Below are 22,779 nucleotides of genomic sequence, written 5' to 3'. Positions count from 1 at the left end.
TCCATCTCTATTAAGAAACAAATCTCCCAGAGTTCATTACAGCTTACTCCCAGTTGAGTAGGTATAGGATTGCAGCCCGATTCTTCAGGCATTCCTGAAACAAATGTCTTTGGTCTTCTGGATGTTGTTGAGCAACCAGGTGTTTCAGGCCCCGCGGCCGTGGGTACCTGGGGCCTTGGGTGCCATGCAGCATGCAAAGGGACACAGGTGGCGCTGTGGTCTAAACCACTGAGCCTCTTGGGCTTGCTGATCAGAAGGTCAACAGTTCAAATCTGCGTAACTGGGTGAGCTCGCGTTCCCAGCTTTTACCAACCCAGCAGTTCCAAAGCACACCAGTGCAAGTAGATAAATAGGTACCACTGTAGCAGGAAGGTAAAGAGTGTTCCCATGAGCTGTGGTTTCTGTCATGGTGTCCTGTTGAGCCAGAAGTGGTTTAGTTATGCTGGCCACATGACCCAGAAAGCTGTCTGTGGACAAACACCAGCTCCCTTGGCCTGAAAGCGAGATGAGAGCCGCAACCCCAGTCGCCTTTGACTGGACTTAACCGTCCAGGGGTCCTTTACCTTTTTTTTACCTTTGCAACGTGCGTAGCCTCAACGCTGAAATTTGTGGGTGCCTGGTCCCTTCATGAGGAATTTTGTGGGTGCTCGGGCACCCAGGGCCCTGGCACCGATGACTCCAACCCCATCATCTCTACAGTGGCAGCCCTTGGTTCCTACTGATACAGGGCAACCATCACCCTGATGCCCAGTTCTCTCACCACATCACCCTACCCAGCTCCATCCCCATCTTGGTGATGGGTTCACCGTCAGAGTGCTACTCACGCCAGTTGTTGAAATGTATGGAAGGCAATGCAATACCCACAAGGCTGACCAGGAACAGCCACAATGATTCCGTAAATCACAGCAGGTCGGGGTGGGGATGCTATCGCAGTCATACAAGTCACTGCTGGAAGCCGCGCTTGTATGCAGAGGATCATGTTACATCTTTCCAAGGGTTTAACAAGCATGCAGAGATGTCAATGGCTTGGGACACACATGAACTAGACCTGAATATAAACCAACACCTCTTCCTTGCCTGCCCTTATTTATCTCTCTTTGCAAATACTTGATCCAGAAAAACAAAACCAGCACCAAAATCACCATCAGGTTGAGCCCAACCATAAACAGCCTCGGCCCAGTATACCTGAAGGATTGTCTCCACCCCCATCGTTCAGCCCGGACACTGAAGTTTAGCTCCGAGGGCCATCTGGGAGTTCCCTCACTGCAAGAAGTGAAGCCACAGGGAACAAGGCAGAGGGCGTTCTCAGTGGTGGTGGTGCCCGCCTTGTAAAACACCCTCCCATCAGATGTCAACGAAATAAACAACTACAGTGGTACCTCGGGTTAAGTACTTAATTTGATCTGGAGGTCCATTCTTAACCTGAAACTGTTCTTAACCTGAACCACCACTTTAGCTAATGGGGCCTCCCGCTGCTGCCGCGCCGCCAGAGCACGATTTCTGTTCTCATCCTGAAGCAAAGTTCTTAACCCGAGGTACTATTTCTGGGTTAGTGGAGTCCGTAACCTGAAGCGTCTGTAACCTGAAGCGTCTGTAACCCGAGGTACCACTGTATCTAACTTTTAGAAGACATCTGAAGGCAGCCCTGTTTAGGGAAGTTTTAATGTTTGATGTTTTATCATGTTTTTAATATTCTGTTGGAAGTCGCCCAGAGTGGGCCCCCCCATCCAATTCCAAATCAAGGTATGTTAATACCCAATGACAATCAAGCTATTTCCACCACAGAGGCAGAATCAATCCACAAGGGCCTCTTCCCAGGAGTAAGAAAAGCAGTCAGTGAGTGATCCCACAGGCTTTAATAATTACTTTGGAGTGTATTAGCTGTAAAATGCAGCTTAAGCATAAACAGAAACTGTCATTTAAACTGTGCTGTCATTTAAATCAGTAGTACAGTCCCATTTTATCCCAATTTGCACATTGCTTTATTTAAAAAAAAAAATGCTTTGGGTTTTTTGCTTTCTCTTTTAGGCTAAGGACAATTATAGGCTCACAAGCCACCACCCACAGAGCAACTTCAAAACAGGTTAGAAACGTCTATTCTTTCGTAGCCGATTTGTAATGTTTCAAAGTGCGAGCAGATGGATCTGTGGCCTTGATCCACTTCGGCATCCAGTAGTGAGGGAGCCAGTCGGAGCGGCCTGGAAAATGCTTCTCAAAGATCTGGCGGTAGTAATAGCCTTCTTTTGTTTTAGGGGGGTTGAAGGGGAATTTCTCCGCCGCCTTCTCCAGCAGAAGATCATCAACCTATGGGCACAAAAGGGAAAGAAAATGGAAACCGTGAGAACTGCAAACATAAATCCCAGTTTTTGACTAGCCATCCAAGTTTATGACTCCCCCTGCCCAAATCAGTCCATGTTTTCCTGACAGATCTGTTACATATTTTGGAAAATCTGCTTGTTTGAAATGCATTTGGACACCTCTGAAGATATTGTAACTCAATTTTGCATGAGGGATTCCTGAGATCAAGGAGGAAACTTTCGCCTATGTCTGGATACAACAGGACACCATCTTGAATCAAGATGGTGGCTTGGAACTTTTAAAACTGCACTGAACTTTTGGTTTTTTAGAACTCCCAAGTAACACTGGGTATGAGAGGCTGCCAGTATAAAAGTTAAAGTAAAGGTAAAGGTACCCCTGCCCGTACGGGCCAGTCATGTCCGACTCTAGGGTTGTGCGCCCATCTCACTTAAGAGGCAGGGGGCCAGCGCTGTCCACAGACACTTCCAAGTCACGTGGCCAGCATGACGAAGCTGCTCTGGCGAGCCAGCGCAGCACACGGAAACGCTGTTTACCTTCCCACTAGTAAGCAGTCCCTATTTATCTACTTGCACTTAGGGGTGCTTTCGAACTGCTAGGTGGGCAGGAGCTGGGACCGAAAGACGGGAGCTCACCCCGCCGCGGGGATTCGAACCGCCGACCATGCGATCGGCAAGCCCTAGGCGCTGAGGTTTTACCCACAGCGCCACCCGCGTTACCTGCCAGCAAAGCAAGATCCAATCGATCTTCACTTGTGAAAAGGATGGGGAACCTGTGGCCCTCCAGAAACTGCTGAAGCCCAACTCCCATCATCTCTGAACATTGACAATTATCGGTTTTGGAGGCCAACAACTACTCAAGGTCCACAGGTTCCCCACCCCTGATTTAAATTCTTTAACACAACAGGCCATGGATAAGCCACAGTGCAGATGTCTCAGCACTGCAGCTGAGGGAAGCATCCTTGGGTGTAATCTCACAGCTACCACTTCACTTATTACAAGTGATTGACACATCTGCATTTCCATTCACAAGTGTAAGAGTGCTAGTTTAGCAGTTTTCAAGCAAAGATGGGGGTTTGGAGCTGGGTTTAAATCCCTCCTCAGTTGTAGAGCTCTCAGCAAGTGACTTGGCCCAGTTGCTATCTCCCAGACTAACTACCTCACACAGTTGTTGCAGGGATAAAATGGGAGAGGGAAGAGAACTTGGTTTTTCTTTGTTTGGAAGTCAGGGTTGTATGCAATGTACAGAGTGATATACAGGCACCACCACCCCAATCTACACACATTCAATTCAAATGTGTTTCTTAGTACAGAAAGTATTGATCTGATGTGTAGAGATCTTTCCTATTCTACTGAGTCCAAGAGTGTTCTGGAAGGTTTCTTTCCATGTGTAAGAAACAGGCAGAAGGTTTCTGATGTTGGGGTTATTCCTTCTGGGAAGCTGAGTACAGCTGGTTTAAACTGGTTCTGTTATCCTTTCTGTCAAGGTCATGCTGACTATAATAGTCAGGCCAGGAGGAGCCTGGGTTTCTCACTTTCTCTTTCTATCTCTTTGTTCTGGTGTGGTGTTCTGTATGATATAGTGTTAAGGTTTAGTCTTATTATAAGTTATAATAATAACAATTTATTATTTATACCCTGCCCATCTGACTGGGTTTCCCCAGCCACTCTGGGCAGCTTCCAACAAAGATAAAAAAATACATTAAAACATCAGTCATTAAAAACTCCCCTAAATAGGGCTGCCTTCAGATGTCTTCTAAACATCAGATAGTTGTTTATCTCTTTGACATCTGATGGGAGGGCGTTCCACAGGGCAGGAGCCACTTCCTTACTGTAAGTTTAAATTAAGTCTGATGCAACTGGATTTCTTATGGACTCTGCCAATCCTGAATGTATTGGATTTGTGAACATTATGCTCAATTGCCTTCAGTAGCACTAAAGCTCTGCTGGATGAAGTACAATTGCCTCTGGTCTATGTTTTGGCCCCAGAACCACTAACCCCTCGAAGTGGGAGGGGAGATCTCAGCAAAGCCCTGCTGCCCCTCCAGCTTTTAAGAAGACCCTCTCCAGAGCCGAAAGAGGGTGTCTCCTTCAGGCTCCAAAGAGGGTCTCCTTGCGAGCTGTAGGCACAGTGAGGTGTTCCCCATTTATGTGGATTTCACTTATGGGGGCATAATGTAACCCCCACATAAATGGAGAGTCACCTGTATAAATATGTGGACTCACTTGAAAGACACAAAAAAAGCAACTTCTATAAGTTTCAGACTTGTAGAAGAATATAAAACATGTAACAGTGTACCTGAGTATCAATATAGTCTTGGAGGATTGAGAACCATGATTTCTTGACAGAAGTTAAGCCATCACTGAAGGCTTCTTTGGGTCTCCAGAGTATTTCTTTCGGCAATAAGTTGGTATCTTCAAAGGCCTCTCTTAAAAGGTGTTTCTCAATTCCATTCTGTTAAGAGATACCACAAATATCAGCCACCAAAAGACTGACATTAAAATATAAAAAAGATTTAGACTAGAAACACAATCCGTTGTTTCAGAAGCAGCTCCGTTAGACAGTGCCACAGACACAACACAGCATTTTAAGAATGAAGTTAGAGAGGTAAATGCCAAAGTCAATCATACGGTTTGGTGTATTAAGCTGGAATTCTAAATAGATCTCCCAGGTGAGACTCAACCTTTCATCAATGAGCCCACTGGTGATCATAGCCTAAGCCTGAACTTCTAAACATGCTTAATAAGGAAGGCGCCTCGCTGAATTTAATAGGGCTAACCTCTCAGTAAACCTGTCTGGGATTACAGTATAAATTTCCTAGCTGGGTTATATGTGCATAGTTTACCTTTGGTGTTCTGAGTTCTGCTGGCAAAGATAGGTAATAAGCAGTAAACTGGTGGTCCAAAAATGGAACTCTCATTTCCAGACTGAAAAAGAGAAAACATCAATAGCTACTTATTAAACTTATAAGTAGATGTTGTTTTTGTACGAGAATATATCTAACAACTAAGAAATCCTAAAGCCGTCTGTAGTCAGACACTTGCACAGAGCTCTAAATGTAGTATTTTTCCTTGTGCGACATCTATACATTTCAAAATCTTCTCACTGTGCTAGGTTATAGACAGCGCCACCTACCGGACAACAGGGTCTCTCGTCTCTTTCTCGAAAAAACCCCAAACCACCATAGAGAATCAGTGTTAAAGAACTTATTTCAATTTAACTTTAAATAGGGACTGTAGTTTGTTTTTGGTTCTTCCTGGAGACTCGTTGCAGATTACTGAAAAACTAAAAGGTACCCCAAGTCTACCTTTCGAAGCAATGGCAATGCATTTTGACTTTTGCCCCATTGACACTGCAATATAGCGTTACAAAGCAGAAGTACCCATGGGCAGCTGTTGTCCTGTCCGCACGGAGGACATCGAAGAGGTAGAGTTCTCGGAGGAGCCTCTCGCTTTCCTCTGCAGCTTCTTCTGGGGTGGGTGCCTGCATCAAGGACACAAGAGAAAGATGACCTTCCTGGGCAAGTAACTTGGGCTAACACAAGCAGACATAAATCAGCAGAGGACACAGGGCTGCAGCATCCATTTAAAACACATGGCTTCCACCAAAGAATCCTGGAAACTGTAACTTACCCTGCACAGAGCTACAATTCCCAGCACCCTTAAGAGACTACAGTCCCCAGAATTCTTTGGGGGAAAGTTGCGTGCTTTAAATGGATGCTATGGATGTGACTTCAATAGCACAGATGTTGCCTTGTATGCAGAAAGCTCCAGATCCAATCCCTGGCATTTTCAGGCAGAGCTAGGAGAGCACTAGGCAGAGAGCTGCTGCCAGTCCGTGTACACCTGTGTTTCCCAAACTTGGGTCTCCAGCTGTTTTTGGACTACAACTCCCATCATCCCTAGCAGGGCCTTCTCTGCAGTGGCTCCCCGTCTGTGGAATGCTCTCCCCAGGGAAGTTCACCTGGCGCCTTCATTATCACCTTCAGGTGTACTCTGGTTTCACCTCAGATCATATAGATCTTTCACCTTTTACTCTCTTATTGTGGTGTGTTCGTCCGCAGGCAAGAATGAGCATTATTTGAGAAACACAACAAGCATTTTACCTTATGAAAATAGATGTATCCTTGTGTCAACTCATCTGAGCCTTCTCCTGAGAAAATGACAGCGCTGTCCGTTTTCTCCCGTATGTATTTGGAGACCAGATACATGCCTAATCACAGAGAGACCATTTCAAAAAACAATTTTGTTGTTTTCCCAACTACATCCTCAGGCCAAGGCTTCCCCTAACATGCCACTTAAGCAGTATTGTCTGAAGAAGTGAAAAGCCAAAGGCGTTTCAGAGACAAAGACAGGCACTCGTATCTTTGTAAGCTTCACGTTATAGCAGGAATGGAAGGCCCATCCTGGCGGGGGGACATCAGTTGACTGACAGTTGGGAAACCCCGCCCATGCGTCAAAATGGGCCTGTAAGGATGGAGGAATGATCTGCTTCAACAGCACCTTCCTCTCTGGGGAAGAAGGGGAAAAAATATGTATCTTACCCACTGAAGCTCGTACAGTTGTAATGTCGTAGGTTTCCAAGGAAAGTATAACGTCTTCTAGTACCTGAATCCCTTCTTCAGAATTAAAAATGACCTCGTGATGTTCACTCCCAATGTAAGCTGCTACCTGTTAATAAGAATTTATATTAAGTGACCTGTGAAGGGGCTCAACTGGGATTCAAGGCCAAAGTTAAGCTGCATCTAGAATGAAGCAGAAGCTTATGGTTAGGCAAGGCAGCACAGTTGTACCTCGGAAGTTGAATGGAATCTGTTCCGGAAGTCCGTTAGGCTTCCAAAATGTTCGGAAACCAAGGCGCAGCTTCTGATTGGCTGTAGGAAGCTCCTACAGCCAATCAGAAGCCAAGGAAGCTGCGCTGGATGTTTGGATTCCAAAGAACGTTCGCAAACCAGAACACCCACTTCCAGGTTTGCAGCATTCTGGAGTCAAAATGTTTGAGGCGCAAGGCATTTGACTTCTGAGGTACGAATGTATATACACCAATCTATTTATTTCTTTTTTAAAAAATCTACACCCCCAAATAATCTCAAGACCAGGTCAAGAAAAGCTGAATTCTACTATTTTTCTTTTGCAAACCAACCTATTTAGTTATGTACAATAGAATTTGCTTCTGCTAATTATGGGGTAGAGCAATGAGTTATGCAAAGAGCTGGTGCAAAAAGAAAAGCCCTGCAGGATCCAACCAAAAGGCCTTTGTAGTTCAGTATCCCAGGGTGGCCAACTATATATTTCTGAGACGCTCACAGGCAGGGCATTAAAGCCGCCTTCCTGCGAATGTCATTCAGTGGTATCTTCTGAAGATGGAGGTTTCATGTTTAATTGGCTAGCCTCCACAAATGCGTCTAATCCTCATTTTAAAAAAAGGCCATCACCGCATCTTGTGGCAGTGAGTTCCATCAATTAAATTATGCATTGTGTGAAGAAGCTCTCTGTTTTGCCTGTCCTGAATCTAACTGTACGAAGGCATGAACAACTTAGGCTCAGGATACCTTAACAACAGCCTTACTCTCCTATGTCCCAGGTCTATCATTGAGATCATCTGTGGCAGCACTATTAGTGAATCACCCATAGATCAGAAGCCCAGCTCACGTCAACAAGGAATCATGGCTTCAGTGTAGTGGGCTACAAACTTGCTCATTTAAAAAAGTCTAGATTCTCAACATGATGTATCCTGGGCTCAGTATCATCTACTACACATTTTGGAAAGATGTCTGTTTGCTGTGCGTTTAGACACACTTCCAAACATATTGTAACCAAAATTTCTATATGGATCCTGAGATAAAGGAGCAAGTTTTCACCTATGTTTGAGGATGACCGCACACCATTTTGAATCACAATGGCAGACCGAACCTTTCAAAACTCTGCTGGTTTTAACCACGGATTTCAAAACTGCACTAATGTATTGGTTTCTTTGATCAGTGCCAGGTATGAGGTTGCTGGTTCTCTAGAGAGTGTGATCACAACATACAGGTGAATGTGGAGCATGTGCCTTTTGAACTAAAATAGTACTATACCTTTCTGGCAGCCAGCAGGTCAGGAGCATCTTCCATGCCGATTGCAAAGGTTTGTAATGGGTAGCGAGTGTTTCCTTCTTTCATCAATTTGATTAGCATTGAAGCAACCAAGCTAGAATCCAGGCCCCCTGTCAAAACACCTTTAGCAGTTATGCCTAACCAGGAACATGTAGCTGACATATAAAATGCCCTTGTGAGAAGAGAATATAAACATGCATATTTTAGGTGGACCACACCAGTAGCAAAGTGTGTCAGTTTGCATTTCTTAGTGCAGAAAGTATTGATCTGATTTGTAGAGATCTTTCTTATTCAAATTAATTCAAGGGGGTTCTGGAAGCTTCTCTATGTGAAAGAAACAAGCAGAAGGTTTGTGATGTTTGGGTTATTCCTTCTGGGAAGCTGAGTACAGCTGGTTTAAACTGGTTCTCTTATCTGGAAATGGCGGAAATGACTGGCAGAATCCGAGACCAGGGAGAAGAGTCGATGGAAGAAGACTGGAAAAAATTTAAAGTATACTTACAGAAATATTGCAAAATTAATGAATGTTAGAAGAATACTGGAATGAAGCTATATGGTTTTAGCAGAAATGTAATAAAGAATTAAGCAAAAACTGATTGTTAATGGGCTAAAGTGGAAAATTTAAAGTTAGATTAGGTGAAGACAAATTATAGAACAAAAAATTGAGAAAGAGGGAAGGGATTTGCTGAATTAGCTAATTTGAACTAGAATACAAAAAAGGGAGGTGCGAGGAAGTCGAGGAAACAAGTAAATGAAAGATAATGATATGGAATTTGGATGTGTTTTCTTTTTTCTTTTTATTATGCTGTTTTGGTGTATTGGTCTTTTTTCTTTTTCTTTTTTTCTTATTTTTGATGTATTGTTTGTTAAATTTTCCATTGTTTCTGTTTTCTTTTACATTTTTTTTTTTACTGTAACTAAAAAACTTTTAATAAATATCTTTTAAAAAATAATAAACTGGTTCTCTTATCTCTTCTGTCAAGGTCATACTGACTATAATAAGCCAGAATGATCCTGGGTTTCACTTTTTCTTTCTATCTCTTTTCCTTCTGGTGTGGTGTTCTGTACATAGTATGCTTAGTGTTAAGGTTTAGTCTTATTATAAGTTGTTGTAAGTTTAAGTTAAGTCTGCTGCAACTGGATTTCTTACTGGACAACTTAACTAAGTCTGCTGCAACGGGACAGTGCCAATCCTGAATCTACTGGATTTGGGCCATTATTGCTCATTTGCCTTCAGCAGCAGTAAAGCTCTGCTGGACGAAAAACAATTGCCTCTGGTCTGTTTTTAGGGAATCCTGCAACATGTTTTAAGTTTACACACTGCTAACTATACGTCGCAGTTCTGCTCTGGATCAATATAGAGTAGAATTTCATGACAAAGTGTACTGCAATCAACCCTGAACAAACCTACATACATAAAGTGAGCATCTCATTATGTTGCAGCTTCCCTAGCCTAATCATCATTCCCATTGGTCAAAGACAAAAGTGGCTAAATTGTGGCCCTCCAGACTACATTTCCCAACATCCCTGATGGTGGGCCATTTTGGGAGAGGCTGATGGGATTTGGAGTCCAACAATATCTGGGAGGACCACAGGCTAGCCATTTGTGCTCAAAGAACTTCCATTGGCTTCCAGCCCACATCCAAGCTCAATTCAAATTAACCATGAAGCCCCTGCCTTGATGTCAAAAAGGTTTTCCGGCCTTTCTCCAAGACCCTCAAGATGTGTCCTTTTTCAAGAATGGCCATGTTCACTTTTAGACTTTAGCCCCTGCCTGGAAGGTTGATCATAGGTCAGTGTGGCCCTTAGCCCTCTATGGAACTTCTGACTCGTTGTCAGGTAAGGGATTTTTCCAGTTTTGGTCATGTGCTTTCTGCTGTATCCAGCCACCTGCCAGTCAGAATTGCTTGCCAAGAAAAAGTGTTGCCTGAATTTTATGGTCTGGTTTAATGGTTTCCATTAAATTGTTTCTATATTGGGAGTGGGGGGGGGGGGGACTCATGCACCTACAGTAAGAGATCACATGCACTACAAACAGGTTGTGGCTGTATTAGTGAAAGGCAATGGTAATCATAAAACACATTATTTTTTACCTGACAAGAGACAGCCAATTCTTCTGTGAGCCATCAAACGTTTTCTGACAGCATTTTCAAACAAAAGCCGAATGTTGCTTTTAACTGTTTCAACATCAAAACCTATCAGGGGAGAAAAAGAGAGAAAAATATTCATTTATTAATACTCCACCTTTTATCCAAGAAGCTTGTGTAAGTATTCCTCACCCTCTGTTTTTAATTTTCTTACAAGGTAGTTAAGACGAAAGATAGCCACTGGCCCAAGGTGAGCTTTCATGGCTGAGCCATGGTCTCCCTGATCGTGGACCAAGACCTTATCCATGACACCATACTGTCTCTCCATACCAGTGATGTGGCTCTCAAGCAGTTGTTGGGCTCCAACTCCAATCAGCCTCAGACGTGGCCAATGGTCAAGGATTACGAGACTTGTAGTCCAACAACATTTGGGGGGTGACGTGTTTCCAAGCCGCAGTTCCCTGGGTTTGCACGTCACAGGGAACTATGGCTTGTTTAAAGCAGAACTTTCCAAGCATTTGAACCCAGCACTCTACCCACACATTGGCTTTTCGAAATCAGACTGCTTAGACAGAACACAAAGTTCTCCATCAGAAACACATAATTTAATCATGGTTTGATAATTTGTGGTCTATTCCCCAACAGCAGTGTCAAGGCATCATATCCCTAGAACAGTAAATTTACACCTTTACTAAGGGAGGAAGAAGACTATTTTAGATTTGCTGTTACCTGAGGGAATATTTTGTACAGCGCTGTAGGCAGCATGCAGAGGTTCATCTTTAGGGCTGTGAAATTTCACCACTTCCACTGATACAACTTTGCCATTTGGCTTTAAATCCAACACTTCATAGTGTCCTGGAGGGAAAGGGTCCACTCTGGGATCAAGGGACATGCTGTGCTTCAAGTTGACAAGACCTAAATATGTAACAAGGCATTGTGGGACACAGGGAGAGAGAAGGCAGAAGAGGTGTTAGCTTTTGCCCATGTAACATAAAATATGCACTGTCAAAGCATCAGAAATTTTCAGAACTGTAACAGCTAACTACAGCATTATAAGAAATGAAGCAAATCTACCGTATTTTTCGCTCCATTGGACGCACCGGACCATAGGATGCACCGGACCATAGGAGGAGGAGAACAGGGGAAAAAATTTTTTTCTTGTTTTCCCCCACTAAAACAAGGTGCGTTCAAGGTACATTCACCAGAGCTTGTGAGGCTAGCGGTGGGGAGAATCGCTGCTTTCCCCCACCGCCAGCCTCAAAGATCCCTAAAGCCTTTGGAGCGCAGCGCCCCGCTGCCCTGCAGAGGCTTTGCGCACAGCCGTCCCAAAGCTAGAGCAGCGAGACGGAGCCCTTCGTCTCGCTGTTCTGGCTTGGGAACAGCCTTCCTAGCTTCTCCAGGGCAGAGGGTGAAGGCACCCCTCTGCCCTGGAGAGGCTGTGCGCGCAGACGTCCCCAAGCTAGAGCAGCGAGATGGAACCCTCCGTCTCACTGTTCTGGCTTGGGAACAGCCTTCCTAGCTTCTCCAGGGCAGTGGGGTGAAGGCACCCCGCTGCCCTGGAAAGGCTTTGCGCGCAGCCATCCCCAAGCTAGAACAGCGAGACGGAGCGCTCCGCAGTGCTCCGTCTTCCTGTTCTGGGTTTGGGCTTAGCGGTGCAGCCTGCATTCGCTCTATAGGACGCACACACATTTCCCCTTAATTTTTGGAGGGGAAAATGTGCGTCCTATAGAACGAAAAATACGGTAACCCTGGGCCAGAACAAGGTTAGGAAAAAAATATATAGGGAGACAGTAGCTTTCAACCTTTGCAAATAGAGGAGCCACCTACAAGACCAAACTGCAACACACACACACCCCTATATATCTATATCTATCTACCTACCTACCTACCTATCTATCTATCTAATACAACGTGTGTGTGTGTGTGTGTGTGAGAGAGAGAGAGAGAGAGAGAGAGAGGGAGGGAGATTATGGGAATTGTAATCATTAACATCTGGAGGGCACCAGGGTGCTGAAAGCTACTATTACACATATACCCCTTTCTCCTCTTTCAGCATGGCCAGATGCAGATGACTTATATCCACAGTCATACCTCGGGTTGAAGTAGCTTCGGGTTGAGCATTTTCGGGTTGTGCTCTGTGGCAACCCAGAAGTAACAGAATGCGTTACTTCCGTGTTTTGCCGCTCGCACATGCACAGATGCTCAAAATGACGTCAGCGCATGCGCGGAAGCAGCGAATCATGACCCAATCAGACGTGGGTTGCGTTCGCTTCAGGATGCGAATGGGGCTCTGGAACGGATCCCGTTGGCATCCAGAGGTACCACTGTATTTTGAACAGCTTACAAAGGGGGAAACGTTCAAAGCAAAAGGAGGGCACACAAATTTGTCGTTTTTGTTTGTCTATCTATAAGGAGACAAGTACGCATATCAGTGCAGTGACTCTAGTAAATGCAAACGTCTTTCTTTCACCCGACCTCAAATCTAATCAAACCCTGCACACACCCGACTTGCTGAGAGCCCTGCTGAAGAAAGTCCATGCCGGAGGCATGATCACTGCCAGTAAGTGAATCAGCACTCATTAGTCAAGGCTTGTGGCCCTCTCAGTGTTGCTACGTTCCAACTCCCATCGTTCCTGACCACTGGCCATGTTGACTGGGGGCTGATGGGGTCCGACAGCATCTTCCCCATCCCCCAGGAATTAGAGCACCTCACTGCACTTTTGTACACGGTACCCTCTGAACTCGCCACCTTTGCAGAGAAACAGAACCCAGTGACACACAAGCTGAGATGCATTGGTGCCTCAGTATACTAGATACCTCAGTCTCATGTTCTATTAAAAAAAACAAAAAACCTCCACTTTCTTCACATGACCCAAACCTGAAGGAGTTATTTCTCCAAATATTTGTGGTTCAGCCCTCGCCTATATGGTGCCAATTCAAGTCGGCATGGCTTCCCTTTCGTCTTTGTTGTTTTCATACTGTGATCAACCAGAGCTCCACGAGATGCACACAGCTCCCTTTGTCACAACAATAGTTCCATGCAATTCAGGGCTCAGGGGTATTTACAATGGCCCAGCCTCCACTCATTGCGTTTCCTCTGGTTGCTTGCTGGCAACAAGAGGCACCTTGTTATCTATATGAGCCAGGGGGCTGATCCCCAAGTCCCCAGTAACACCCGCCTCTCCTTCCATTGCCCTGGTTTTGAGGACAGCCTCAACAGGCACAGCTTGCTGAAGAAGAGCTGCTCTCTGCTTTTCCTGCATTAGAATAGCTCACACTTGTGCTTCAGATTTTCTCTTTCTCCCTTCAGCTCTGATGCAGATACACCTGCTGCTTCTCAGCAAGGAAATGTAACACATTCTAGCTTCCCTCTCTAAAGCGGCCCTGCCGTGCAGCCTCCCTCCTGCCTCTACTGCCCCTTCGGTTTAAGCAGACAATTGCTGGGCCAGCTTGACAACTGCCCATGCAAACTTATCCCTTATTTTTTTAACAACCTGCATACAAACAAATCTTGCTTGTTCACAATAAACTGTACACTCTTTGATGATAATAAATAAATTATTATTATATTATTATTATTATTATTATTATTTATATCCCGCTCTCCCCAGCCAAAGCTGGACTCAGAGCGGCTAACAACAGTAAAATAACACAGCATTCTAAAATCAATTCATTATAAAATCAGTTCAAATCAAATTAATGGCAACCATTGGGCTAGAGTTCTGTGAAGAATTACCAAAGGAGGAGGTCAAGCTGTGCCTTGGCCAAAGGCCTGGTGGAGCAGCTCTGTCTTGCAAGCCCTGCGGAAAGATGTCAGGTCCCGCAGGGCCCTAGTCTCTTGCGACAGAGCATTCCACCAGATCGGAGCCACAGCCGAAAAAGCCCTGGCTCTGGTTGAGGCCAGCCTAATCTCTCTGTGGCCTGGGACCTTCAGGATGGTTTTGTTTGAAGACCATAAGGTCCTCCGTGGGACATACCAGGAAAGGTGTATTTTCCTCTTATTAGTACTAGAAGCTCGATTCAGTTTGCTACAGGTGTAACGCTCAAGCACAGAGAGATCCCTATAGAACCAGGGGAGGGAAAGTTTTGGCCTTCCAGATGTTGCTGAACTACAACTCCCATCTGCCTCAGCAAGTGTGGCCAAAGGCAAGGGATGATGAAAGTTGTAGTTCAGCAACATCGGGAGGGCCGATGGTTCCTCACATCTGCCATAGAGTATAGCAAAACTTATCTCCATCTTTTGCAGTGTGTGTGCATGGATACTCTGTGTGCTAGGCTAGTACGGACAAGAGGAGGCTTTGAGTAACTCCTTATCTCTGTCTAGACGTATCCCACTATGCTGAGTGAATAAGTCCAACCGTGTAGGGGTGGCGCTGGACAGAGAGATGGGTCTTCCATTATTTATACTGCTTAGTGTGAAAATGCATACACACCATAAAGAATTTGAGGAATGGGGGCAGAGGGAGACAGAGCGAAAACTGGTCTGGAAGCCATTACACCCATCTTAAACTTGATCACATCCTACATATTTCTATCGTGGGATAAAACAAACAAACAGAAAAAGCTAAGGTGTGCACCAAAACAAGGCACCAAATAATTACTGCAAGTACTTTCAAAAACACACTGATTCTCTGGGATGGGTTTCCTTTCTGCTGAAAGCTGTCACAAATTTGGTCAATGAAAAGGTGTCAAGTAGACACTCTCTACTTCATTCAGGGCAAACATACTTTCATAAAAGTGAGATGAAGCAACATCTTTCAGAAAGAGAAGAGATTAAACAATTAGGTTTATTGTGGCAGGATCAAGTTGCAGCAATATCTGTACCACATGAAGGCAATTTCAAAAGAGATTCAGAGTTTGAGGTTACCTTTGGCCTCGGAGCAGACACCCAGGAATCCATCATCTGTCAGGACCTTGAACAACGGTCTGACTCCGTATGTATCTCTTCCCAGAAACACTTTTCTGTTTGCTGTGTCAAGCAAAATGAATGCAAACACACCATCTAGCAGGGAGGCTGTTTGCTCTATTCCTCCCTTGTTGTAAAGATGAAGGATTACTTCTCCATCGACCAAGGTCTGGTACTCAAATTCAAACTTCTTTTGCAGCTACAAAAGAGAAAGAAATGAGTTTTTTAAAGAATGAAACCAATGCATATTGTCAGGCACACATGAAAGGAAGGCATTTTTACATCCTAAAAAGGGAACAATTATACATTAACGTTCAAATGCCGTAGATTAGTTTTGTCAATAAGTGCCGGAAAGATGTGCAGTTGTCTCTTCAGCATGCAACTTCACCATCTGAATGATTCAAAAAGTAGACTAAGGGGCTGCTGTCTCAGAATATCCAATCCCATGAATTAAGCTTGGGATAAAGTTCTTTTTCCCTCATCCTACACCTTTCACGACAAAATGATTTGAATGCGTTCAGAGAAGTGCACTCTTGAAGGTTAAAAAGGGGGGATCCTATCAAATATTTTTACTGAGCATTTTAAACACGGAGCCAAAGCAAAAAACAACAACTCTGTAGCACAAACTTATATTTTTATTTATTATTATATTTGTATGCCACCTTGCTTCCAAGAAGCTCAAGACAGCAAATATGGTTCTTCTGCCCCATGCCATTCCATTTTGCCCTCATAATAGCCCAGTTACTGAGAGACGATAACTGGCCCAAGGTCAACTACAGAGCTTCATGACTAAGTGGGGATTTAAACTCTGGTCTCCCAGGTCCAAGTCCAACACCCTAACTGCTGCATCACATGAGTAATGCTTCTGTACTAACGCTTTACAGGTACTGTAAAGTGTGGTGTAGTGGTTAAGAGTGGTGGACTCAGAATCTGGTGAACCGGGTTTGATTCCCCGCTCCTCCACATGCAGCTGCTGGGTGACCTTGGGCTAGTCACACTTCTTTGAAGTCTCTCAGCCTCACTCACCTCACAGTTTGTTGTGGGGGAGGAAGGGAAAGGAGAATGTCAGCCGCTTTGAGACTCCTTCGGGTAGTGATAAAGCAGGATATCAAATCCAAACTCTTCTTCTTCTTCTTCTTCTTCTTCTACTACTACTACTACTACTACTTAAAATGGCCAGCCCAAATTCCCAAACAGAGGGGGGGGGTTGTTGTTTATAAACAATTTTTATTTATATGCTGCATTTCGGGTCAAGTCCTTCCAAAGCAGCTTACAAAAAAACTCGTTAAAACAACAAAGAAATATTTTGAACATGCAAAGCTAGCTCTAAAGAGATCACTGAAGCAAGTGTTGAGGTGGTTGTTGTTGTTTACCTTTTTGAAGTTATAGATTTCTCCATTGTAACACAGCCACAAGTAAGGGAATTTCTTCACCCGTATGGGTTGCATTCCATAGAGCTGGTCAACAATCGCAAGACGGTGGAAGCCAAAACAGCAGTTGGTGAATCCATTGACGTTCTCAAACCGAAACGCATCTGGACCTCTGTGGGCTATTTTCATAGCACAAAGACATTGAGCAGAGAGGCATTCGTCACTTCCGAAAAGGGCCCAAATGCCACACATGGTGGTATCTGCTCAAGGCTGTTGGGGAAAAGTAGCAAAGTTCCTGAGTTCAGTTACAAGCCAATGATCTCCAGAGCAAGGTGGGTAGTACAATGTTCTGCCCAATGGCTGCACTGTGCTTTGTGCCAGTGATGGGAAGCGCCAAAGGCAAGGGGGCAGAACAATAAATGTACATTTAACCTTTGTAAAATTTCTACAAACAGCCACCCTTCTTTGTTCTTCATCCAGGAAAGCAAGATTCATGGACACTTGCCAGCCAAGCCAACAGGAAACACTTGGAGGGTCTGAAAGTACCGGTATTACACAACTATTCACACTGTCCAAAGTTTTACTCTTCAGACAGTGAAGGGTGATAGCCAGCATTTACCCCTACTCAGAACAGACCCACGCAAAGTATGACTAACACTAGGTATATCACTTTGTAACTCCAGTCTGGGAGTATGTTCCACTGAAGTCAATTGGATTTACTTCTGGAGCAGCTGTAAGTTTTATTCAGAGCAGGCCCACTGAAATTAATGACCGTTACTAACTTAGGTCCATTACTTTCAACTCTGAATAAAACTTAGTTGAATACCTCCCACTCTATGTTTATAGGATTGTTAAAAGGACTATCACACTGGCACTCATCTTAAATAAATAATAATAATAATGCTAAGGACCTGGTCAGCAGTGAATGACAAGATTTGGAATAAGTCTTAATTTCTGAAGACAAGAAAGGCTAACATATGGGGAGTGGAGAAGACAAGAGAGTATCCCTAGGGCAGACTTCTACGGTCTTACACTTTATAGTCTTTTCCCAAACTACAGAGAAAAGATTCTAGTCATTTTGCAGTTCAGCACATATTACTCATAGAAGTTGAGAAGGGGGCTCTTCCTGATGTTGTTTGACTACAACTCCCATCAGCCTCAGCCACCCAGGGATGATTGCAGCTGTCCTCCAACAACATATGGAGGACCACAAGTTAGTTATAACTCAAGGGTAGCTATTAGAAGAGAATGTCTAACATAATCAAGGGGGGGGGGGACACTCCTTTTTCTTTTTGCTTGGCAACATACCCAAGTACCTGTAAGAACCGCATGACAACCAGACATTCAACAGGTGCAGCAAAACGAAATAGTCCCAAATGTTGCAACCTTTCCTGTCAAGCGGCTTGGTTGTCCTTTTCTGAACCTTTGCAATTCCGCAAGGGAGCAGAGGAGACCACAGACCTTACACATAATTGCTAACGTGCTCACATCACAGATCGGTATAACAGCATTTATGACACGCCCCACAAACTCGTTTCCTGACGATCCCTAAGCATAGAACCTGCCTCTCACCCCCCCCATCTCCATAATAGCTATCACACACTCCGTCTGAATGCTGGATCTCGCCCTGCCACGCACCTGAGCTCTTTTTGCAGAAAGTGTGCCGGGGTGGGGCGAGAATAGCAACGAAGGACCAGGTACAAGCCGGACTCCAAGAAAGTCTCCCCTCGTCGCTTCGCCCGTTACCTGTCGGCGATCCTGCACCGGGAAATGAAATGACAGCTCCGCGGCAAGCCAGAAGAGATTGCACCCACCGGCCAGCTCCGTCGCTCAACCTCGTGCCGCCCGCTTAGGACTTAAACGGGAAGGAGGCAAGCGGAAGCCGCCCGCTGCCTGCGCCGGCCTCGTGTAACACACAGGCGGATTTCATCAGCCCCGCGCTACGCCCCGCCTCCTGCTTGGGCTTCCCGGTCCCGATGGGCGGAGGCGATGCAGATCAGTCTGGGCGGGTTGGCTAACGGCGTGTCAAGGGGGTGACCGCCCGCTATTCTTATCACCTGTAGCTTTTTAGTCCCGCTCTTCTCACGAGGCTGTGTATATATCCGGCCTACCACCCCCCCCCCCCCAGTTTTGTCACCCCGCACAACAACCCTGAGAGGTTGGCAGTGCCGGATTTGCGTATAAGCTCTCTTGGGGCCCCCAAAAAATTGTAACGGAAAAACAACTGGATGTACATTTCCAAATATAAGATAAAAAACAAAATAAAAGTTACATACTGCAAGAGTGTTTTGTGCTGTGTAGGCTCCTATGATGTAAGTAATGGGCCCCGCCTGCTATGCTCCCTAAAACATCACTGGTTTGCTCATTTCTATATATAGGGTGCCTGCATTCTTCTTAATTGTATTTCAGTTCAACAATTACTTTGATAAAATACATATTTCGTTATGTGCAAATGGCTTTAGATTCCTATTAGGTCCATAAATTACCATATAACACATATTCAACACAAAAAAAGTGACAATTTGTAGTTGACAAAGGACAGCTGGACATATAAAGGGCCTCTTCAGGAGCTTAGGGCCTCATCAAACCTAAATCCAGCCCTGGAGGTTGGTCAGGGAGAGAAAGTCATGGATACTGAGTAAGTAAGTAATAGACTTTATTTGCATAGCCAACAGGCCATAGCATCAAAGGACAATGGATACTGATTTCTTGCAGCTATTTCCATCCCACGTCGACCCTGCAAGGCAGGGAGTGGGAGAGAGAGAATAATAACTGGTGTTTATTTAATGTTTACAGTTACTGAGCTCCCACCTTTGGGGATCCAAAACCTTCCACTGTTTTAAAAACGGGAAAAAGCAATATTGACATATTAAGACGTCACCAGGCTCCTTCCCCAAGGGCACCTGGTGGCTGAATGAGTAGGCAGCTGGAGCAGGGTGGGATTGGCTTTGCCTGTGATTCTCTTTCTCCGAATCCTTCTCAAAGAGCAGCTGGTGTTGGTTGCCCTATGCCCCCCCCCCCATAGCGGCAACCAGCTCAAGTATTCTTCTTAATCTGCCTCCCACTGGCATAAGACACCCAGCTGGCTTCACTGGCTAAGTAGTGGGTTTGAACCCAGATCTTAATTTAGGCCAACACTCCTGCTTGCTATGTACATAACTTCATGGCTGTGATTATTATTGAAATGTTTTGTTTATAGCACTGTACACCCTGAGACCACATTCACACAAGCCCCCCGCAAATTCAGTCCCTCCCATCTCAGTTCCTACCAAGCGCCAACCTCTGCTGATTGTCTTCAATCACAGTTCCATTTTAGCTACTCATAGCCGATAGTAATAGCTTAGGACAGATGAGTTAATGACTATCTTGCAGTAAGTTAATTTTGTATTGTGTGGCTACTTACTGCCAATCAATTTTACTGGATGACCCTACATTCTAGTATTTTGAGAGAACTCAATTTACATATGCATGGTACAAACCACAGGGAGTCATCACAGAACACAGAGCAAAATTTAAAGTTCAGCAGAACTTTCATCAGACTAGATTTTATAGACAGGAAGCAGGGGGAGAGGGGAGAGAATGAGAAGAACCTTTTTGGGGGGGTGCGCTGAATGTAGCCGTAAGATTTACACAGCTACTCTTTGAACACTTCTAGGCATCTTGTTTATTGAGCATTCATCCCAGTTTGTTTGCAGGCAGGTTATACTGTACACCATTCTGCCAAAAATTGTTATCCTACACTTTCCAGTGCATTTCCCCATCACTTTTCTTACCTCAAAAGTCCTTTCTACAAATCCACTTTAATTGTTCAATCTGAATTTGAAAACTTTAAGCCAAGGACAAAAGAATCAGTACCATTTTTTGTCACAAGGTAGAGCTGTTGCTTTGACATCCAAATCAACTCAGCTTCAGCTGAATGAAAAAAAGCTATTGTGTGCGAACATTTACAAAACACTTATAAAAATGACCTGTATTTGGCAATATCCTTCAATAAGAAGCTTGCCAGAATTAGGTCAGTTATTCCAAGCAGTTTTGAATCTGAGGACCGCACTACAATATTACACTTACTAGCACACACTCAGACACCACATTACAGTATATTTGACATAATAATCAAGTATTTACAAGTACCAAATATTAAGACACAATAAATGGGAATATTTCTTCTTAGTGCCTTATAGCTGTGTACTGAAATAGATGAGACATAGGTTTCAGCTAAGCAAAGTGATACCTATGGATTAATTAAACAGGTTTGCATTCTCTGAAAATGTGTTTGTAATGGAGTATCTGCTTCAAACATTGAGATAGTATTAAAACCTTTGCTGTGCACATTCAACACAATTCTTCATTCCAAGTCAGAGCCCGACTCAGCTTTCACATCCCCATTTTCAAAGGGGAAAGAAAAGGAAATGGCTGTTACTGGAAATTCAGTCCTGTTGAATTCAATGGGATTTATTTTTCAGTACACAGGGCATACACTCCAGCTACACTGCATAACTCTCCCTGGGAGAAGGCATGCCATAGAATGGTGCAGAGGAATAGTATCAAAAGAGCATTGCTAAACGATACTGGAAAAGATAAAAGATCTGAAATAGTATACCAAGATACTCAGGAGCAGCCTATATGTTACTGGAGTCCAATTCAAGATGTTAGCGTATAAAGCCCTGAACGACTTGGGACTTAGATATCTGATGGAGCGTTTCTCTCCACATCAGCCAGCCTGGACCCTGAAAACAACCAGAGGCAGGCCAGGGGTGGGGTGGGCTTTGCAGTGCTGTTGGCAACTGTCACTCATTGTGCTGGAATGCTGGTTGGGTTTTTCTCATTGCTGTCCTTTTGACACCTGCACATAAACCTATATGTTGTCCCAGGCTTTCAGATGGCTTGTTTAGTTTGCCCTGGGGTTGTAGGCCTGCTGTATTTTGCATTGTTCGTACATCTTCGTTTTGATTTTAAATTGTATATGGTTTTAATCTGTATAATCTGTTTTTTGTTTTTTGTTGTTTTTTTTTTTGCTGGAAACAGCTTACGGGTCCTTTGGTGAAAAGCAATCTAAAACTCTTCTAAATAAATAAATAAAATTTTAAAACAATTGATCATTCCACAATGCTGAGGAGACAAATGCCCATTTATCACACAGCCTTTGATATACTATAGTCACCACAAAGCAATTATACTATGTCCATTTCAAAAAGCATCTTTTAAAGTCAGAACAGTAGTCCATTTAGATCAGTATTGCTTATGCTTGTTTTTTACAGCCCATCCTGAAAATGCTGGGGATGGAGCATGTTGTAAATGCTGACAATGAATATCTTGAAAGGACAGATGGCAGTAGTAGTAGTAGACTTTATTTGCGTAGCCGACAGGCCATAGCATCAAAGGACAAACAGCAACAAAAATACATTACAAATATAGTTACCATAAAATCTTGTGACCTATTAAAACCCTAGGTAAATTAATAATCTCAGTACTTAAAACTTGGCAGAGGTAATAAAATAATAATAATAAAACATAATGATAATAAACATAAGATCCTAGGTGAGGAATCCGGGTGACGACACTGGTGTCATTCAGATAACAGCTCTCAGTCTCATTGCTCTCTTGATAAATTTGGCAACCTTCTCTGTTGTCGAGCTGTTCTGGTCCGCTAGGAGTGAGAACAATTTGGCTTCACAAGAGCGGCCCGGGATGGCAGATAGGAGCGGCGTAATGGTCTCGTCCCTGAGATCTTTATATAGGGAGCAAGACAAGAGAACGTGTGACACCGTCTCAACATAGCCAGCTGCACAGGGGCAGAGCCGGTTCTCGAATGGAGTTTTTTGATATCTACCTTCAAGAACAGCTGAGGGTAACATATTTAGTCTGGCCAGTGTAAAGGCCCGTCTGAGTTTTGGAATGGTTAAGGTAGACAAATAAAGTGCCCGAAAATCAAAGTGGGAGGGGGGCAGATAAGCGTACCAAGCACTAAATTTCTTAATATAGGCTAGGTTATTCTGCTGCTCGATA

General features: G+C 44.1%; 1 protein-coding gene across 2 annotated transcripts; it reads right to left on the bottom strand.

The window, feature by feature from the left end:
• Positions 1-1,841: 1,841 nt before the first annotated feature.
• Positions 1,842-18,748, bottom strand: ASNS (asparagine synthetase (glutamine-hydrolyzing)). 2 transcript variants are annotated; one of them, XM_083406878.1, is made up of 12 exons: positions 18,520-18,748; positions 16,777-17,043; positions 15,365-15,602; positions 11,227-11,412; positions 10,504-10,605; positions 8,393-8,520; positions 6,860-6,986; positions 6,422-6,528; positions 5,699-5,799; positions 5,162-5,243; positions 4,615-4,770; positions 1,842-2,304 (listed from the first exon to the last, which is right to left on the bottom strand). In XM_083406878.1, exons 2-12 carry the CDS (start codon positions 17,023-17,025, stop codon positions 2,095-2,097), a joined length of 1,686 nt encoding a protein of 561 aa, XP_083263004.1. In that variant the 5' UTR covers positions 17,026-17,043; positions 18,520-18,748; the 3' UTR covers positions 1,842-2,094. The 2 variants fall into 2 exon arrangements, with proteins under 2 accessions (XP_083263004.1, XP_083263005.1); XM_083406879.1 differs by having other exon boundaries at positions 18,412-18,722.
• Between the last annotated feature and the right edge of the window lie 4,031 nt (positions 18,749-22,779).

This window comes from Podarcis tiliguerta (assembly GCF_965153285.1).
Source record: "Podarcis tiliguerta genome assembly, chromosome: 12".
NCBI classification, from domain to species: domain Eukaryota; kingdom Metazoa; phylum Chordata; class Lepidosauria; order Squamata; family Lacertidae; genus Podarcis; species Podarcis tiliguerta.
This window is presented reverse-complemented; position numbering and strand designations above follow the sequence as displayed.